This window comes from Mycothermus thermophilus, assembly GCF_041956435.1.
Source record: "Mycothermus thermophilus strain CBS 625.91 unplaced genomic scaffold VTJ04scaffold_2, whole genome shotgun sequence".
In the NCBI taxonomy this organism is placed as follows: domain Eukaryota; kingdom Fungi; phylum Ascomycota; class Sordariomycetes; order Sordariales; family Chaetomiaceae; genus Mycothermus; species Mycothermus thermophilus.
In genome coordinates this window covers 1,360,515-1,377,082 of record NW_027191428.1, presented here as the reverse complement: position 1 = coordinate 1,377,082, position 16,568 = coordinate 1,360,515, and the positions used below count along the sequence as shown (strand labels likewise).

Here is a 16,568-nt window from a genome sequence, read left to right as displayed (position 1 = left end):
GAAGAAAAGGAGTCGGACCGGGGAAAAGGTCTGGAGGATGGCGTGTGAATGATGTTAGGTTGGATCCCAAGTGCACTGAACCTTCAACTTTCTTGGTGGGGTTGTCCAAAATTTCCAGTCCAAAAAAATTGGGCCTGCCCGAAACGTCCGTCCCGGGCCCGACTGCAGCGCCTGGCCCGGTGCCCCGCCGTCTGCCAAGCCGGCCCCACAAGGCTGGACCTGGCCCGCCAAAAGGCTCCGATAAGCGATAAGAAACGCGAACTTGAACTTGCATCCTGGAACTGCCATCTTCAAACACCAACTTTCACCACCAAACACCAAAGTCCGGCCAGCCCAACATGGCAACAAAACACCATGTCGTCCTCCCGGGCGACCCAATTGATCCGTCACTCATCCCCACCTCCTCCAAACGCCCTCTTCGTCTAGGCCCAGGCCTCCGCCACATCCCACCCTCCGACATTGTCCCAACCGTCGCCGGCCAGCTCATCACCAACCAAAATAAAAACTCCATGTGGATAGAGTATAACTCCCAACGCGTAGGCATTCCATAGGAACCCCACAGTCCACCCATACCTAAAATCACTAACCAAAGAAACAGTATATCCCTTCAGTAAACGACCTCGTCCTCGCCCAAGTCCTCCGCAGCACCTCCGACTTCTACCTCTGCTCCCTCTCCCCGCACACTTCCCCAGCCACACTGCCCCATCTGGCCTTCGAATCTGCCACCAAGAAGACACGTCCCATTCTCTCCCCCGGCCAGATCGTCTACGCGCGTGTGACCCTTGCCAACAAACACATGGACCCGGAACTGGAATGTTACACCCCCAGCACCGGGCGGGCGGACGGGTTAGGGCCGATCACAGGCCCGGGCTGCGTTTTTGATGTGAGTCTGGGTTTCGCTAGGAGGCTGCTCATGCCAAAAAGTCGTGAAGAAGGAGGAATAGGGGTGCTGGAGATGCTGGGCGGGGAAGAAGGTGGGGGGCTGGCGTTTGAGACTGCGGTGGGCAGGAACGGCAAGGTGTGGGTTGGCAGTGAGAATCCGAGGACGGTGATAATTGTTGGGAGAGCTTTGCAAGAGACGGATAGGAATGGGCTGGGGTTGGAGGCGCAAAAGAAGTTGGTGAGGAGGTTGGTGAGGGAGATGAAATGAACAAGAGGAAAGGAGTTGGGATGATATGCTTGTGTATGTGGACGGATGACTGCCTTGCTGAGAGCAGCAACCATTGTCAGGTCACAGACACATCGACGATACCCTCAGTTGTGGTTATAGACGAATCAAATCTTGGTCAAATTCTCTTGATAACTCCTCAGGAATCTACTGACACAGAGCTGAGTCAAGCACCTTGCCCCACCAGCTCAAGCAAGTCACTCTACTTGTAAGTCTAGTCTTGTCTGTCCATGGGCTGTACAGATCTGTACAGCCCGTGTACAGAGGTGTACTCCGAGCAGAGAAGGGATACAATGGAAAACAAGAAAACTTCGGAGCCGAGCTCCCTTCCTTCTTGTCCTGTAGTGGCCACTGTGACTTACACTAACCCACATTTGCAGGATTTCCCACCCCCTATTTTCCTCCCAGCCTCATTCTTCTCTGCTGGAGTACACTCTGACCGACTGAACTCGCGGTCAGTTGGTTATTCCTCACGGTGTTATTCGAGCATCGCTGGTCATCGAATCGCATTGCGTAATTGTGTTCTTGCAGGAATCCCATCCTCTTGCTCGTCGTTTGAAACCCCGTCGTTGCGTTCTACACCGCTGACAAAACGCTGATTCTGCTCACAACTCGAACCTCTCGTAGCTCGGTGCCTATTCCACGCCCTCGAGGCCATGCCGTCACGCAGCAGCCAGGGGGTCCGCGTTGCCAGCTCCCGCCTTGAGCCTGATCCTCGAGTGTCCCAACAACAGAACAACGACAACATGGTGGACGCCGAGGAGTCCGCCGGCGAAGAGACATACACAGCCCCTACCATCTTCTGCTGGACCCGCGAGGCCGGTAGCAACCAGATTAACCTCGTCATCAACATGCCCGGCGGCGAGGCGGAGTGGAAGGGCTCGGAAAACACCCTCGTGGTCCCCGAGATCGTGCACTCGTGCAAGCAGCCCAACGGCGACTACACCATCATCCTTGGCGTCGCCTCGTTTTGGAACCCCACCCCGTTCGAGACGCTCATGATGGATGAGCTCCTCCAGCCGGCTTGGGATTGCCGCGCACTTCGCGAAACTGCGCGAGAAGATTCACAAGTTCCGCACCCAGCCCGGGGCCAAGCTCCGCATGTCCAATATCGCCTCCCTCACCAAGAAGGCTTTGCGTGATATTGTCCTGTGGTATTGCCCCATGAATGTGGCCTATCTCTTGGCCCTCAAGGGGTCATATCACGAGAACTGGCTCGCTGGAAGGGCGGGGAGGGGAAAAGTGATGCCACAGCTGGTTGGGCAGTGCTTCCAGGTGATAGCAAGCTTTCGGCCGTCAGCGGATGAAATCGAACGGATCGTTGCGCTCTTGGAAACGCATCCCGCTCTGGCAGTGCGCGTTATTGAGAATCTCTACGGTCGGTATGGCATGAAAGACGTGCCACGTCTTTTGAGACATTATTTCCATAGAACAGAGGAGGAGATACGGGAGGAGCTGGAAGAACTTTGGGAGGCCCAGATTGGATACTGCTCTGAGATTCAGCTTGCGGATATTTTGGTTCCGGTCAGAGATATAACGAAGCAGGGTCTGATGCAAGGGAGAGGGTAGAAAGGGTTGTGGGAGGACTGCCGATAATTTGAACTCGGTCGGGACACCGAAAGCAAGGTATGTACTGTCTGTTTTGAAAGTCAACTGTTTGGGAGACCTCGAGCGGATTTTGTCGAAGTGTGTACATAGAAGTAGGAGCAGAGGTGATGCAGTTAAACACACAATACCTGACTTGGACCAGCAAGGGTTCCAAATCGAAGTCAGATACTCACCGCTCTAGGCTCAAGAAGCATGGAAAGAAAGAAGGAGGTAAGGAAAGAGAAAAGAAGAGAGAAAGAAAGAAAGAAAAGAAAAAAAGAAAAAAAAGAAAAAAAGAAAAAAAAGAAAAAAAGAAAAAAAAGAAAAAAAGAAAAAAAGAAAAAGGGAAAAAGGAAAAAGGAAAAAAAAGGAAAAGAAAACGAGGGAGAGAGAAGGAAGAAAAAATATAAAACAACGAAGGACTGGATGTAAAGGTGATGTACTTCACATTGCTACGTGCTCCAGGCTCTCATGAATAAGGGCAGTCAGAGTTATATCTCGTACACATGGTGATAACAGCTTTCATAGCCATGGGGGAGCTGATATGGAAACACTTAGCCTCGACCAACACCGCGGGCCCCTTCACAGGTCAACCGCCATCATGGCTTGTCCCCGAGAGAGTATTCCGACGCGGGTTTCATCCATGGATGTGATGTTCATGTCCAGGGACGTTCCAAAACGGCCGAGTATGAAGCTGGAACCTGTAATACTCGGGATTTAGTATTCCCCGGTAGGTTCATCCCTGATCAGGTCTCGGGAATGAGGTGGTTATAGGGTGATAGGGGCATTCTGAGGTTGATGTCTACCGGGACCACTACAGCATGTCAACATTGAGGTTAAGCAATGACCACAACGAACTCTTTGGGGTCAACTGTGGCCTTGAATTTATGGCATCAACTGAACAGGGAAAAAAAAATGGGAAAGAAAACAGGAAGGCACCCAACGTCGAACTCGAACCACAAACTTCGGAGGAAAGTGAACTCAACAAAGAACCTTCCCACTTCAAACTTTCCAACTTCCACAAATTTTCCAGTAACCTTCTCTTTCCCACCGACTTTCCTGATTACTACTTCTCTTTCCTCCAGAGAGCGTCCTCTGGATCACTTTGAACAGTCTTTTCTTCCCTCAAGGCCACATTTCTGGCCAAGGGAGCTCGCAGTTCGTGCCAGAAACACTCAATCCGCGATTCACGGGGTGTGTGTCGGTCAACGGGGTCATTTTCCCTCTGTTCATTGTTTGATCTATCTCCATTGTTTCTTCTCGATCACCTCTGGTCAACCTCTGGTCAAGATGTCGACACCAAATTCTCGAGGCAATTCCCGCTCCAGGGGCCGCGGCTTGTACGAAGTAGGTATCTTCCGTATTAGTTCGCCCCAAGAAATCGACACCTGTATTACAAAATATTGTGTCATACGAAAAGAACCTGGATATGCCAGATGCAATGTCGGTGCTAACGAAATATCCAGGGAAGCTGGGGTCGGGGTCGTTACTTTTCCGACTCTGTTGGTCCAAACCGCGAGTCCCCTATTGCCAGCGACAGAGCGACTCCAGTGCCCTTCGGTAGTCAACAGCTTGCGACCAGCAACTCCCGTTCCAATCCAATTCGGAACACTGAGAACAGAGCCGCCACCAGTCCCGCTCCCCAGGCTGGGTCCCATGGGCCCAAGAATCCGCGCTTCAACAACACCGCCAGTCAAACCGGCAGCATGAGAGATGGTAGTGGAACCAGCCCTGCCGTCACAACTACAGGACTCTTTGGTAGCTCTAGCTTTACTCCTACTACCAGTGGACTCTTTGGGAGCCCTGCTTCTGCAGCGAACTCGACCACTCAGACCGCCTCTGGAGCTGGTGCCAATCCTCCTCCTCAGGGTACCAGTACTTCTCTCTTTGGAAGCAACTGTGCCTCTGGAACTAGCTCTGTCGGTGAGATCAGCCCCACCAATGGAGCTACTATCTTTACATTTGGAACCAGCGTTGCCACTAGGGCTACCTCAACCACCGAACCCAGAGTTGTTGTTTGTAACAACCCCCCTCTCCAAGGAACCAGCTCCAGCACTGCAGCTACCTCGACCACTGCTCCTCTCTTTGGAACCAACTCTACCGCCGGATCACCTTATCCACTCTTCGGGACCAGCTCTACCAGTGGAGCTAACTCTACCCCTGGGACCAACCCTGCGGCTGGAACCACGTCTCCCACGAAAACGTGCTCTACCAGCACTTTTTGTTTGGCAACCCACACTGCCACCGGAGTTACCTCGACTTCAGCAACCGGCGCTATCGTTGGATCCGAACCTCCTCCCCTCAACACCAGCTCTGTCGCCGGAGTCAACAATCACACCAAGTTTACCCTTCCAATCGTCTCCTCTTGTTCCGAGGACAAGGTCAGCGGGGATACTGCTTTCACCATTACCGTGCCTGGTAAAAAGGTTGTGAAGCCCTTCTGCCACACGAAGGTTGTTCCTAAAACCTCCACTCTCTCGCCAGGCCAGGGCACAGATGATCATGATGCGGCTTTCATAGTCACCATGGAGACATACTGGATGCCTTCAACATTCGAGATCAATCTGATGATGGAGATGAAGGAAAAGTCCAGAGGGACAAAGAAGTTGCAGGATATGATCAGTGAATGGATCAAACACGGTGCTCAGGTGCCGGTGAGCCAGGTGACTGCAGTCACTAAAGAGGCACTCATTAACATCGTCGAGAAATATCTTCCGATCGATTTGGCGTGCCTCCTCGCATACAATGCGCCTCCGATTTCCCCTCTGGACTGGCTGGCTGACAAGGAGAAGAAGGGAAAGCTCACGACTTCACAGACACAGGAGTGTCTCCGCTGGTTGACTGAAAACTCTGACCAGCATGAGAGCGAGATTGTTCAGATCGCCAGCAGTTGATCAACAATCCCAGGTCGGCAGCGGCTTCTATCAAGTCACTGTACGTGAGGTGGGGATTAGCCACATTTCCACGTTTTTTCCGGTTTCTATTTGCAAGTGATGCCAGTATGCGGGCTGAGCTGGAGAAGGTTTGGGAGAAGCATATCGGACACTACTCCGAAATCAGTCTTTCGGACGTCCTGCGTGAGCTCCCGGACGAGAAGACCCAAAGTCTGATGCGGTATGACTAAGCGGAGAGGACACAGGCTCATCAACATCGGATACTTCCAGGTGTTGTTCGGTTTGAAGCACTCTGGGCAGAGAAGGCAGAGACAGTGGAACGGTGGTGGGATTGGGAGGATGATGAACCTGGAGACACTTAGTCCGAAATGACCACTGCGGCAGCGGGTTCATGATCCCTCTGTGTGATGGTCAAGATATCATGTAAGTATACTAGGAAGATAGCCAGGCAGCGATGTCGGTTGTAATGTAAAGAGCTTGTAAAATAAGACACTTCAAGTCAACAAATCATACATGGGATCTCTCTCGGATGACTTCATGGGATCTCTCTCGGATGACTTTTGGCTCTACCATCCTGATACTAAAACTCCTTCGGTTCATTTTCGACCAGCTTTAACACAACTCACTATCAACACCCTGTGAAGGGACTGTAGCCCGTACCAGTCAACCCAAAGTTAAGAAGCCCAAGTAAGACCCTAGGCATTTCTTTCTTTTTCTTATATTCTCACAACAAAGAATGATTGTAGCAAGACCAAGACCACTCATCACGTGTACGATATCTCATGCTTCATGGACTATAAACGGTTATTTTGACAAGACTGACAGAGACCACATCCCACCATCTCTACAAATACAACGGCCAACAACAAAAGCAATAGTGATTTGCATACTTGTTTGTCAACCTGGCGACCTAGGTATCTGCCTGAGAGTCCCTCCTAACACCGTCCCCCCATTTTCTCACACCGAAACCTCGGGTATCTGCTCATCAGAGGTCGTGGAAAAGAGACAGAGGGTAATTCACACAATAAAATGGAACGCAAAGAATGGAATGAGAAGAACACTCCAACGGTAGACCTCGAAAGCATCATATAAAGCAAACCCCGGCCGTGAACCAAACCAAGACCGCCCCCATCCAGCACCAAAACCTCGCAACCAAACTTGCCATGCCATGACCCGACCAACCCGAACAACACCGTACCAGATCAGATCAACCAGCCCAGAAGCCATCCATCCATGGACCCACCGAAAACCAACCCAATCTTCCCCCTCGACTCAAAAATCCTTAAAATACGAATCATACTTTTCCTTCATCTCCTCGGTATACTCGTCCCTCCGCGCATCCTCCTCGGGGTACACATCGAAGCAGCTCGCGTCGCCCGGATATCGTATAGGCGGGATGATGGGCCCACGATTGCGCTTTTGGTAGATGGCGTCCCAATCCACCCCGGCAAAGAAGGGATGCGCCTTCACTCTCGCCGCGCCGCCCTGCACGTTGCCCAGTCGTCGGGATCGGTCGACGGTGCACAGTTGTCGGATGATGTCCTTGGCGGCGTCACTGAGGGGTGGGGAGGTGGGGAAGACAACGGGTTTTTCGATGATTCTGTACGTGCGTATGCGGGGTTAGTGAGAGCTCAGGGGTTGGCCGGAAAAAAGGGAGGGGAGTGACGGACTGTTTGTAAATCTCGATGGGATTTTGATGCCAGAATGGCGGATAGCCCGTCAGGAACTCGTAAATCAAGACTCCCAGCGCCCACCAATCCACGGCCGTGGTGTGGCCCTTGTTCTGAATCACCTCGGGGGCGAGATACTCGGGGGTGCCGCAGAGCGTATACGTCTCGACGGGGTGGCCGGACTCGCGGTTCCCGAGGCGCTTGGCGAAGCCAAAGTCGACGAGCTTGATGTGGCCTTCGGCGTCGAGCAGAAGGTTCTCGGGCTTCATGTCGCGGTAGGCGACGCCGCCTTGCTGCTCGTGTAGGTGTTCCAAGACCAAGACGATCTCGGCGGCGTAGAAGCGCGCTGTGTTCTCGTCGAAGCGGCGCATCTTGCGCAGGTAAGTGAAGAGCTCGCCGCCGGGTACATAGTCGAGGAGGATGTATAGGAAGTCGTGGTCTTGGAAGGAGGCGACGAAGTTGGTAATGAAGGGATGACCGCGCACGTCGGCGAGGATTTGGCGCTCGTGTTGAACGTGGTCGAGTTGCTTCAGGCGGATGACTGCGAGGAGGGGTCAGCGCGGGGTTCTGTCGCCAAGGCCATGTCGTGCGCGCCCGCGCGCTCAAGCTCACCTTCGGTTTTGCGTAGGATCTTGAGGGCGTAGACTTTGTTCCGATCTTCTAGGGTACCGTGGGATGGACGGACGAGACAGACACGGGCAAAGGTTCCTAGGAAAGTTAGCGTCGCGCAACCCACGAGAGGTCAAGGGGCGCACCGGTTCCTAATGTCCGCACCCTCACAAAGTCGTGGACGGTCAGTTTCCCGGCGGTCGGGTCGAAGGGCTGGTCGTCTACGTCATCATGGTGCGGTTGTTGTGGAGGATGCTGTTGATGTTGTTGCTGGGCTTTCAAGGCGGCGGCTTGCAATGGATGCAACCCCGGGGGGATCGATTGGGCGTGGGCGACGGTGGTCGCCATGGCGGTGTCGGGGACGAGGTTGGAGATAGGCGTGTCCACGGAGGTGGATGTCTCGGTGGTGGTCATATATAAGGTAGATAGATATGCTGCTGCGCCCAGCCGCAGTCCAAATCGTTTCTGGTGGCAATGTTTCAGCAGATAGGGCTGCATTTACACGTGGTTCCGTCGGCGGATAGCTGCAGCGCGTGGCGCTGGGCAGAGATGGGCAGCAAGCAGCCCAGGGCACTCGAGGATTTGTTACAGCTTGGGCTGCCCGCTTGACCAGGCGAAATGGCGAGGTGAAGTGTACCTCTAGGCACTTGGAGTTGTATCGTAGGTGTTGCTCGTGCTCGGCGTCCCAAAGGCGGCTCTTGAGGTCGAGGGGATTATTCAAAGGCCATGCATGCAAAGGGACTGGCGAGTAGATTGGAGTCGCGGAGAACAATGGACAATGAAGGCATAGAGATGGAGGCCGGGTAGAGATCCGTATTAATTGGCGGAAGAGAACAAAAGGAGGAGATGCGGTGGAGGTCGGGGTTGGCGCGGAGGAGGGACGGAGGGATATACGCATTACGGGAAGACACGGTACACAACGGGAATAGAACGAGTGAAGACCAGAAGCGTCACTGCATATGATAGAGGGCGGCGGCGACAACGCTGCTGGGGTTGGCGGCGTTGGCGAGGTTTAATACTAGGCCGTGGGGCAAGGACCAAGGATAATGTGTTTGAGGAAAGCGATCCGAGAGGCGTTTCACAGAGATGACGTTTGGCGATTCGATCGCCATTGTCCCGGAACCGAGGTGACGCCGGCAATGGAGCTGGCCTACTGGCCAGTGCAGAGCTCGATCCAAGATTCAGGAAGACGTCCGAGTTGGGGGATCTGGCGGCAGTGCCACAGCTGGCAAGCCGCATTGGCGATGACGAGACCGAATAGCGGCGGGATGGCTGGTGGCCTAGGTACCTAGCGTATGTATGTATGTACACTGCCATCGCCAATCTAGGGGCTAGTACGGAGCAAACGGATTGGATTCAGACCTGGATCCATATTTTAATCCTTGGGCGTCAACGTCAGTGCCATGGCATATCACTTGCCCCTGAGACTCCCATCTGGTCCAAAGCATTTCATGCTTGCACTCAAAACGGAGTGTTGATGGCAAGTAAACCCATGTGATTCCCTCAGCTTATATCGTCTGCTCGACACCACTGTGAACCTGGAAGTGCCTCGATGAATCCACATGATAAGGCAGAAGAATGCCGAACGGTGGATGGACGGGATGTTGAAGCAGCAAGGACAAGCTGCAAGCGGCACTTCGGGGTCCACAGCCCAAGCCCGCCCGGGAGCTTGGCTGAGGGAAGGCGGGGCTTGTCCCTCTCCGCGATGACAGGGATCCATCTCTCCTTCTCCCCACTGGCCACCTGCCTGACCTCCGCGCCAGGGCAACTCCCAGCTCCACCTGACATGCCGGGGAGGCTCTCCACTGAGGAAAGGCGCCGAGTGGGCTGCTGCCAGTTGCAGCTGTTGCATCCATGTTCCAGCCTGGAGGCTGAGATGATGGACTGAACCTCACTCGATTCAACTCAACCTTTTCAACTCAACCGTCGACCCTGACGAACCCTATACCTTAGGCCTCACCACCAACCTCCCGTCGCCAAACACGCCGTCCATCTCCCCGCCGATCCCCACCTCCGGCTCGCCCCAGCTCGGGGCCAATCGCTCCACCTACCGCGTCCTCCGGGCCATGCGATCCGGGACATCCTGAGCACCTCCAGCCTCATCTCCGAGTCTCGACGTCGCGTTCCCTTCTCTCGTTCACTCGTTCCCTTGTCGTCGAGGCCCCCGGATCCGGCCACTGCTCATAGCCACCATGTTGAGCTTATCGAGCTTCGTCCAAAAGGCCCAGCAGCTCTTGGATCCCACCCAGGGCCTGAGCATCTCATCCGACCCCGATCGCAACCCCTCCAAGGCCTCCCTCTTCCAGAGCCAGTTTCGCCTGCCTTCATCACAACATCCGCTCTACGAGATCACGGCCGAGCTCACCATTCCCCCCGCAAATGCCACCCACGGAGACCGTGACCGCGGCCGAGGCTTCCAATACGCTGGCAAGCTCCATCTGTCCGAATCCTTTCTCTGCTTTTCCACCACGCCGTCCAGTTTTCTCCAGTCCGCGAGCACCGCCACTTCGTCCATATTCACCGGCCAGACACACGGAGGAGGCCCCAACGGAAATGGTTTCACCTTTCCCCTTTGCGCCATCCGCAGGGTCGAACGCCTACACAGCCAGAATTATCAGGTATGCCTGCTTGCGGTGTGCAGAGTGTGACATTGTCTAACCTTTGACACCCAGTTCGCCCTTGCCATAACCACTTGGAACGGCATCAGCCAGGAGGCGGCCAAAGAAAAGGACAAGAAGGAGCTCAAGGAACAACGGATAACCCTGCACCTTGCTGGCAGCCGGCAAGCCTGCGAACGGTTTTGTGATGGGCTCAAGAAGGGTCTGCGCGCCAATGTCGGGAACGTGGCGAAGCTCAAAAGGGTGATCGCCGAGTGTTATTCGGAATACCTCCTTCGACCTGAGGACCAGAAGAATGTCATCCCTCCGGACGCCGGTCTGGGGATGCTCTTCAAGTATCCCGGCGACCCCAAGAAGCTGCGCGATCGCGCTAAGATGAGACTTTGGGCCGAGTACCTCCGGGATAACGGCCGAAATGTCACCCTCATACGCCAGCCTACGTTCCATAAGCTTATCCGCGTCGGTCTTCCTAATCGCCTCCGCGGTGAGATCTGGGAGTTGACTTCCGGATCCATCTACCTGCGCCTCGAAAACCCCACACTCTACGCCGACACTCTGGCCGAGTTCGAGGGCAAGGAATCGCTCGCTATTGACGAGATCGAAAAGGATCTGAATCGCAGCTTGCCAGAGTATCCAGGTTTCCAAAGCGAAGAGGGTATCGGCCGCTTGCGCCGTGTGCTCACCGCATACAGCTGGGTCAACGCCGATGTTGGCTACTGCCAAGCCATGAACATCGTCGTTGCCGCCTTGCTCATTTACATGTCCGAAACTCAGGCTTTCTTCTTGTTATCGACTCTTTGCGATCGCCTGGTTCCCGGCTACTACTCCACCACCATGTACGGCACTCTGCTGGACCAAAAAGTCTTCGAAGCCCTCGTCGAGAGGACTATGCCCATCTTGTGGGAGCACCTGGTCCGGAGCGATGTTCAGTTGTCCGTCGTCTCGCTACCCTGGTTCCTGTCCCTATACATCAACTCTATGCCACTCGTTTTCGCCTTCCGCGTTCTTGACGTCTTCTTCGTTGAGGGCCCCAAGGTCCTATTCCAGGTCGGGTTAGCCATTCTTCGCATTAACGGCGAAGAGCTTCTCGATGCAGCCGACGATGGCGCTTTCATCTCCGTCCTCAAGTCGTACTTTGCTCGTCTTGACGAATCCGCTCATCCCAATTCCGAAAACCCCAAACTCAGGGCTGTCACCAAATTCCAGGAACTCATGGTTGTCGCCTTCAAAGAGTTTTCAGGGATCACCCACAGTACCATCACCGAACTTCGCCTCAAGAACAAAGATGCCGTCCTGAACAACATTGAGAGCTTTGCCAAGCGCACAGCCATTAGGAATCTGGGTCCCGACAGCAAACTCCTCAGTAACGACGAACTCGGTGCGCTGTACGACAGGTTTTATGGCGTCTTGTATGAGAGGCAACAGCGGGACCACATCTTGAAGCAACAGGAGCAGGCAATGAAGGCAAAGAACAGTCGTTCCCGGATTGCTCAAGCCGCCTCCGAGGGCCACGGCATCGAGAAGGGTCGCGTTGGTCTCGGTCCGAGCACGAGTTTAATGGATTACGATGCTTTCAGAGAGTTCCTCGCTGGGATGTGCAAATGGGCCATCTCTGACTCTCCTAGCACACCCCGTCGCGACACCTTCGCCGACAACCAGAGGTACGGTAGTCTCCGCCGCACCGAAACATTGTCCCCTTGGGGCTCTGGTCCAGAGCCGGCCAACCATGAGTTCCTCCAAAGGTTATTCCGGAACTGGGATACAGACAAGTCCTCTACCCTAACCCTCCAAAAGGTTGTGTCGGGGATTGCCCGCATCAAGGGCAAGCGCGATATCATGGGGTCTATCAATTATTTCTTCGAGCTTTATGATGATGACGGTGATGGCAAAGTTGACCGCGAAGGCATTCTGCGCATGTCAGAAGCGCTTCTCTTCCTCTCTCGGCGAGGGTTGGAAGGGACAAGCCCTGGAAACTCGGCCCTCGGTCTCGGACCTGAAGGCAGCCTCGGCCCCGGGGATGTCCCAGGACAGCCAGTGAGCGAGCGATTCCTTGGTAGCGTCAGCGCTTTCATTCGGAGGTGTTTTGAGTACGCCGATCCAGACCATCCCAAGAACCAGAGCACTTCGGTGCAAGAAGCGACGGAGAAGCTTGAGAAGACCAAGTTGGATGAATCAGCCGGCGAAGAACTAGCCAGCCCCGACGCTTTCGCGATAGGTGACGATGAGGATGAGGATGAGGAGGACCTGTTAGCCATGGACTCTCCCGCAGGAAGCCCCAAGGCGGCAGCCATCCGCCCAAACAACCCACCTCCAACTCTCCAACTCAACTCAACCACCCTCCCCGCCGACGACCCGTCAACCCGCCGGAGCGTCTCCAAAGCCCAGTCCGAAAAGGCCAACATCGCTCTCGACCCGGCCAATCCTCTGCACATCACCCTCCCCACCTTCCGCATGGTGGTCCTGGCCGACGAACTGCTTGAGCATTTCTTCGAGATTGCTCTGCCAGCGTCATTCCACGTCATCGAGGGTCTCCCGACAACCAATACCCAAAGCAACGCCTCGGCTTTGACGACCTTCTCCAACCTTGGCTTGGGCGCCGGCCGCGCTGTTAACGCCGCTCTTGGCGGTGCCGCTGGGCCAGTGGGCGGTGCGGGCCGCGGTCTGCGCGGAGTGTTGGATAACATCGTCACCGATGGCATGCGCGTCGCGGCCGAGGTGCGTAGGAGGATGGAGGAGGCGCAGCGCGAGCTGGAGAAGAACGCGCTGGCCTCGGGCCAGCAGCAACGGAAGTCTGGAGATGATGATGACGAGGATGAGGATGACGGGGTTGCTGGACGGAGCGGTGGAAAGGGCGCGGCAGGCGCGTATGGTGGGGATGCGGAACGGAGGAGTGTCAGGAGCTCGGACCGCGATTTGTTGACCGGGGCGGATGCGGAGGCGGGAGATTCGGAGGTCGGTGGTGAGAGTGGAGTTTCTCCCGGAGGGGCGACGGCCGGGGGAAGTAAGACGGGGCCGGTGGAGGCGCCGAAGGTTGTGGGTGTTGAGTTTGATGGGTAGATCCGGGATAGAGAACGGTGTGAGCGTCGGTCTGGACTTGAAGGTAGTCTCTGGGATTTTGTTTGGGAAGCACTGGGCTTGTGGGCATAGCTGGAGTCTGGGAGCATCGGGCGTGTCTGCGTGGCTGCGTGTAAATCATGTGAATTTCTGTAGGGCTTTTTTTTGGCATATGAAGCTGAATCGATGGCTTGACAACTCGGTTTGATGATTCCATAATGGTGGTTGATATGATGTCAGCATGATAGTATCAGAGAGAAAAAGGGAGGCAGAGTGAGAGAGGTGAAAAGAACATTTGCTCATATTCCATGTAAGACCTTCTATATCCAATAAGGGGTAGAGTATGTTACGGAGTGTGTTTCAATGACCTAGGTGGATGACAGGCCAGCTGACTGCGATCCTCCAGTGTGGCTGTGCACCGAAAAGGCACTCGGGAAGCGCCAGGGCCTTACAAAGGCCCAAAGTTCGCTTCCAACACAGGATGGTTGAAGTTGCGGGCGGACTTCCTCTGGGTCCTCAGGGGCGGCAGTGGCCGAGCGCGGATGCTAGCGAGGAACGTGGCCAGATGGTTCATGGAATCAGGGAGTCTCCAACAATACCTACAACCTAGCCGTCAGGCGAGAGCAGGGGGGGTGGGTTCATGATGAGCCAGTGTAAACAACTAGCCGTGAGGCACCTCATGTCGTAGTATGTGGATTCAGGGAACCTACTGTTCAAACAAAAACTGTGTAGAGGGTTTTCACCCGGGCCGTAAGGGTACGGTTTTCCAGTAGATAAGCTAGGTAGATGGACCGGGAACGACCTGGGAAGGGCAGATGGATGTACAGGCGCTGCTGCTGCTATCACTAGGTGGATGACAGCACATTCTCCAAAGTCTCTTGTGAGCACTCCCTGCCCCTTATAAAGCCCATATCAGTTCCATTTCATGCCAACCGAGTGACCTATCCAACATGATGTCTGCTAGTCGGACATATACGACCAACAACCACTAGTCTCCCCCTTTCTTGAGGTCCATGATGGCCACAGCAAGCTGCGCGAGGCCAACCAGCAGCTGCAACACCGTCAAGACAGCCACGACCAAACCCAGCACGACGGCAACCCGAACAGTCCACAGACGGTTCATGTCGCGCCGGTCGTTCAAGAGGGACCAAAAGTCGCGCGGGCTCTGCGCCTGGACAAAGTCTTGCAGGGCCATGAGCCGGTCGGCGAAGAATGGGAATTCTTCATCCACCACATAGGCCGACTTGGTGGGACCCGGCTCGAGCTGGTAGTATAGATCCACGTCCTGCCAATCTTCTCCGCACAGCTTGGGGAGCAGCGGATCTTTGGTATCGGGTCCCCTCTGGGGGTCCCCGGGGTGCCAGGGATTGTTCAGAAACAATGGCTTGCGCCGAAATGCATAACACCATCTCGGGATGAACCACAAAGGAAGAGCTGGACGAGCAAGCGAGCCGGAAATGGCAGACGCTCTGTCCTGGCCGAAGATGAGGCGAAATGTGAGGAGGATCTCGCGATGGTATGACCGATCCCAAGAGCCCAGGGGGATCTGTTCCGAATCCAGGTTTCCCTGCGGATGTTCATCAAGATCGGTCAAGTCTTTGAAGATTCTGCTAGAAGTCAGCACGAAAAGCTCACAACCCACACAACCATTAATTAATAGGCACTTAAGCATCGATATGGCATACTGAGAGAGATATGATCCACGGGGACAGGGGACTTGTTCATCAGTCTTCCCGGAATCCCACACTGCCTTTTGGTTCAGAGGCTGTCCGATTATCATAGCGCAAAACGACGGAAGGCGAAAGAGCCTGAGCACCTTGTTCCGCAAGTCGAGCTGAAGATGCTCGCCCGAGGAGCTAGTCCAAAGGATTCGCAGCTCAGCCACGTGTTTGAGCGTATGGAAAAAGACATTGGCCGCTTCGAGGATTCTCGGCGATGGAGTTTGATGTGCGCGTCTGGAAAGATTGTTCATCCCAGGGATCGGGCTTTGGTTTCTGTTGAAGTGACGGATCAAAGACGCCAGCGGGACGTCAAGTTGGTCTCCAGTAATAGGCTGCATCAATATTTCGGGAATGTCTAAGCGGTTCTCCGTGTAGACGCTGAGATCTCGCAGCACTTGATACCTCGATGGCCAGTAGAAGCATGTCAATTGTCCGATCAAGACAAAGACCAGTTGGGCTTGTTGAGACCTTTCATCCTCGTTGTCAACCATCCCGAGGATGCCCTTTCTCTGCAAGACACCCACCATGCTTGCCAGTGTAACTTGCTGTCCTTTGCGTAGAGCACATACAACTTCCGCTGCAGCTAGAAGTAGCGTGTCTATAGCCATGCCCCAGTTTGTGCTCGGCGTCAAATGCAGTATGGGATTGTGTATGTCCCGAAGATTCCTGACAGAAAACATATCATCATAGTCGCGATCAGCGAAGAAATCCATCATATAACGAATCCACCAATCCACATAATTGTCCACATGAAATTGAAAATTCAAGGAGCTCCGAAGCGCTTCTCGTAGAGCGTCTTGTCCGGTTCTTTTTCCTTGGGGTGTCTCCTGTGTGCGTTCCTCCTGCGGGGTAGATTGTTGTGGGTGGTCTTGCGAGTGCAGAAGCCCCTGTTGCGGCGAGGTATGAAGGTTTACTTCACCTGATCTCGTCTTGGTGCGTTAGAACAATCCACACAAGTGCAGTGAATTGTCAACTGCCGACTTTCTCAGTCATTTTATGATCGCTTGGCCATGTTCGACATACCAAGCTCGATATCCTCCGAGGCTCTCTGAGGAGAAGGATCCAGTTGTGTCAAAAGCTGTGACATGATGAGGATAGTGTCACTAAGGCGTCCGAGGATAATAGTGTCACACAGTTCAAAGAGGTGGTGTCTCTTGGATCACCACGGTAGGTATTTCTAGATCTTGTACATAGTTCAAACTAGAGGCAGTGCTCATGCAAACTTTGGGTTACTTATTATTCTAATC

At 54.3% G+C, this 16,568-nt stretch overlaps 5 protein-coding genes across 5 annotated transcripts; 2 read left to right on the top strand and 3 right to left on the bottom strand.

Moving 5' to 3' along the window:
• Window positions 1-338: 338 nt before the first annotated feature.
• On the top strand, window positions 339-2,737 carry VTJ04DRAFT_2635 (uncharacterized protein; the record flags this gene model as incomplete). The annotated part of the gene is made up of 6 exons (XM_069360446.1): window positions 339-536; window positions 599-883; window positions 1,340-1,376; window positions 1,796-2,135; window positions 2,188-2,550; window positions 2,599-2,737. 6 exons carry the CDS (start codon window positions 339-341, stop codon window positions 2,735-2,737), a joined length of 1,362 nt encoding a protein of 453 aa, XP_069221156.1.
• A 3,929-nt stretch (window positions 2,738-6,666) lies between these two features.
• On the bottom strand, window positions 6,667-6,876 carry VTJ04DRAFT_2634 (uncharacterized protein; the record flags this gene model as incomplete). The annotated part of the gene is made up of 1 exon (XM_069360445.1): window positions 6,667-6,876. The coding sequence occupies one exon, from the start codon at window positions 6,874-6,876 to the stop codon at window positions 6,667-6,669; it is 210 nt and encodes a 69-aa protein (XP_069221155.1).
• A 45-nt stretch (window positions 6,877-6,921) lies between these two features.
• On the bottom strand, window positions 6,922-8,426 carry VTJ04DRAFT_2633 (uncharacterized protein; the record flags this gene model as incomplete). The annotated part of the gene is made up of 4 exons (XM_069360444.1): window positions 6,922-7,249; window positions 7,320-7,860; window positions 7,932-8,027; window positions 8,075-8,426. 4 exons carry the CDS (start codon window positions 8,424-8,426, stop codon window positions 6,922-6,924), a joined length of 1,317 nt encoding a protein of 438 aa, XP_069221154.1.
• A 1,694-nt stretch (window positions 8,427-10,120) lies between these two features.
• On the top strand, window positions 10,121-13,603 carry VTJ04DRAFT_2632 (uncharacterized protein; the record flags this gene model as incomplete). The annotated part of the gene is made up of 2 exons (XM_069360443.1): window positions 10,121-10,546; window positions 10,601-13,603. 2 exons carry the CDS (start codon window positions 10,121-10,123, stop codon window positions 13,601-13,603), a joined length of 3,429 nt encoding a protein of 1,142 aa, XP_069221153.1.
• Window positions 13,604-14,588: 985 nt separating this feature from the next.
• On the bottom strand, window positions 14,589-15,848 carry VTJ04DRAFT_2631 (uncharacterized protein; the record flags this gene model as incomplete). The annotated part of the gene is made up of 2 exons (XM_069360442.1): window positions 14,589-15,207; window positions 15,286-15,848. The coding sequence occupies 2 exons, from the start codon at window positions 15,846-15,848 to the stop codon at window positions 14,589-14,591; spliced, it is 1,182 nt and encodes a 393-aa protein (XP_069221152.1).
• Between the last annotated feature and the right edge of the window lie 720 nt (window positions 15,849-16,568).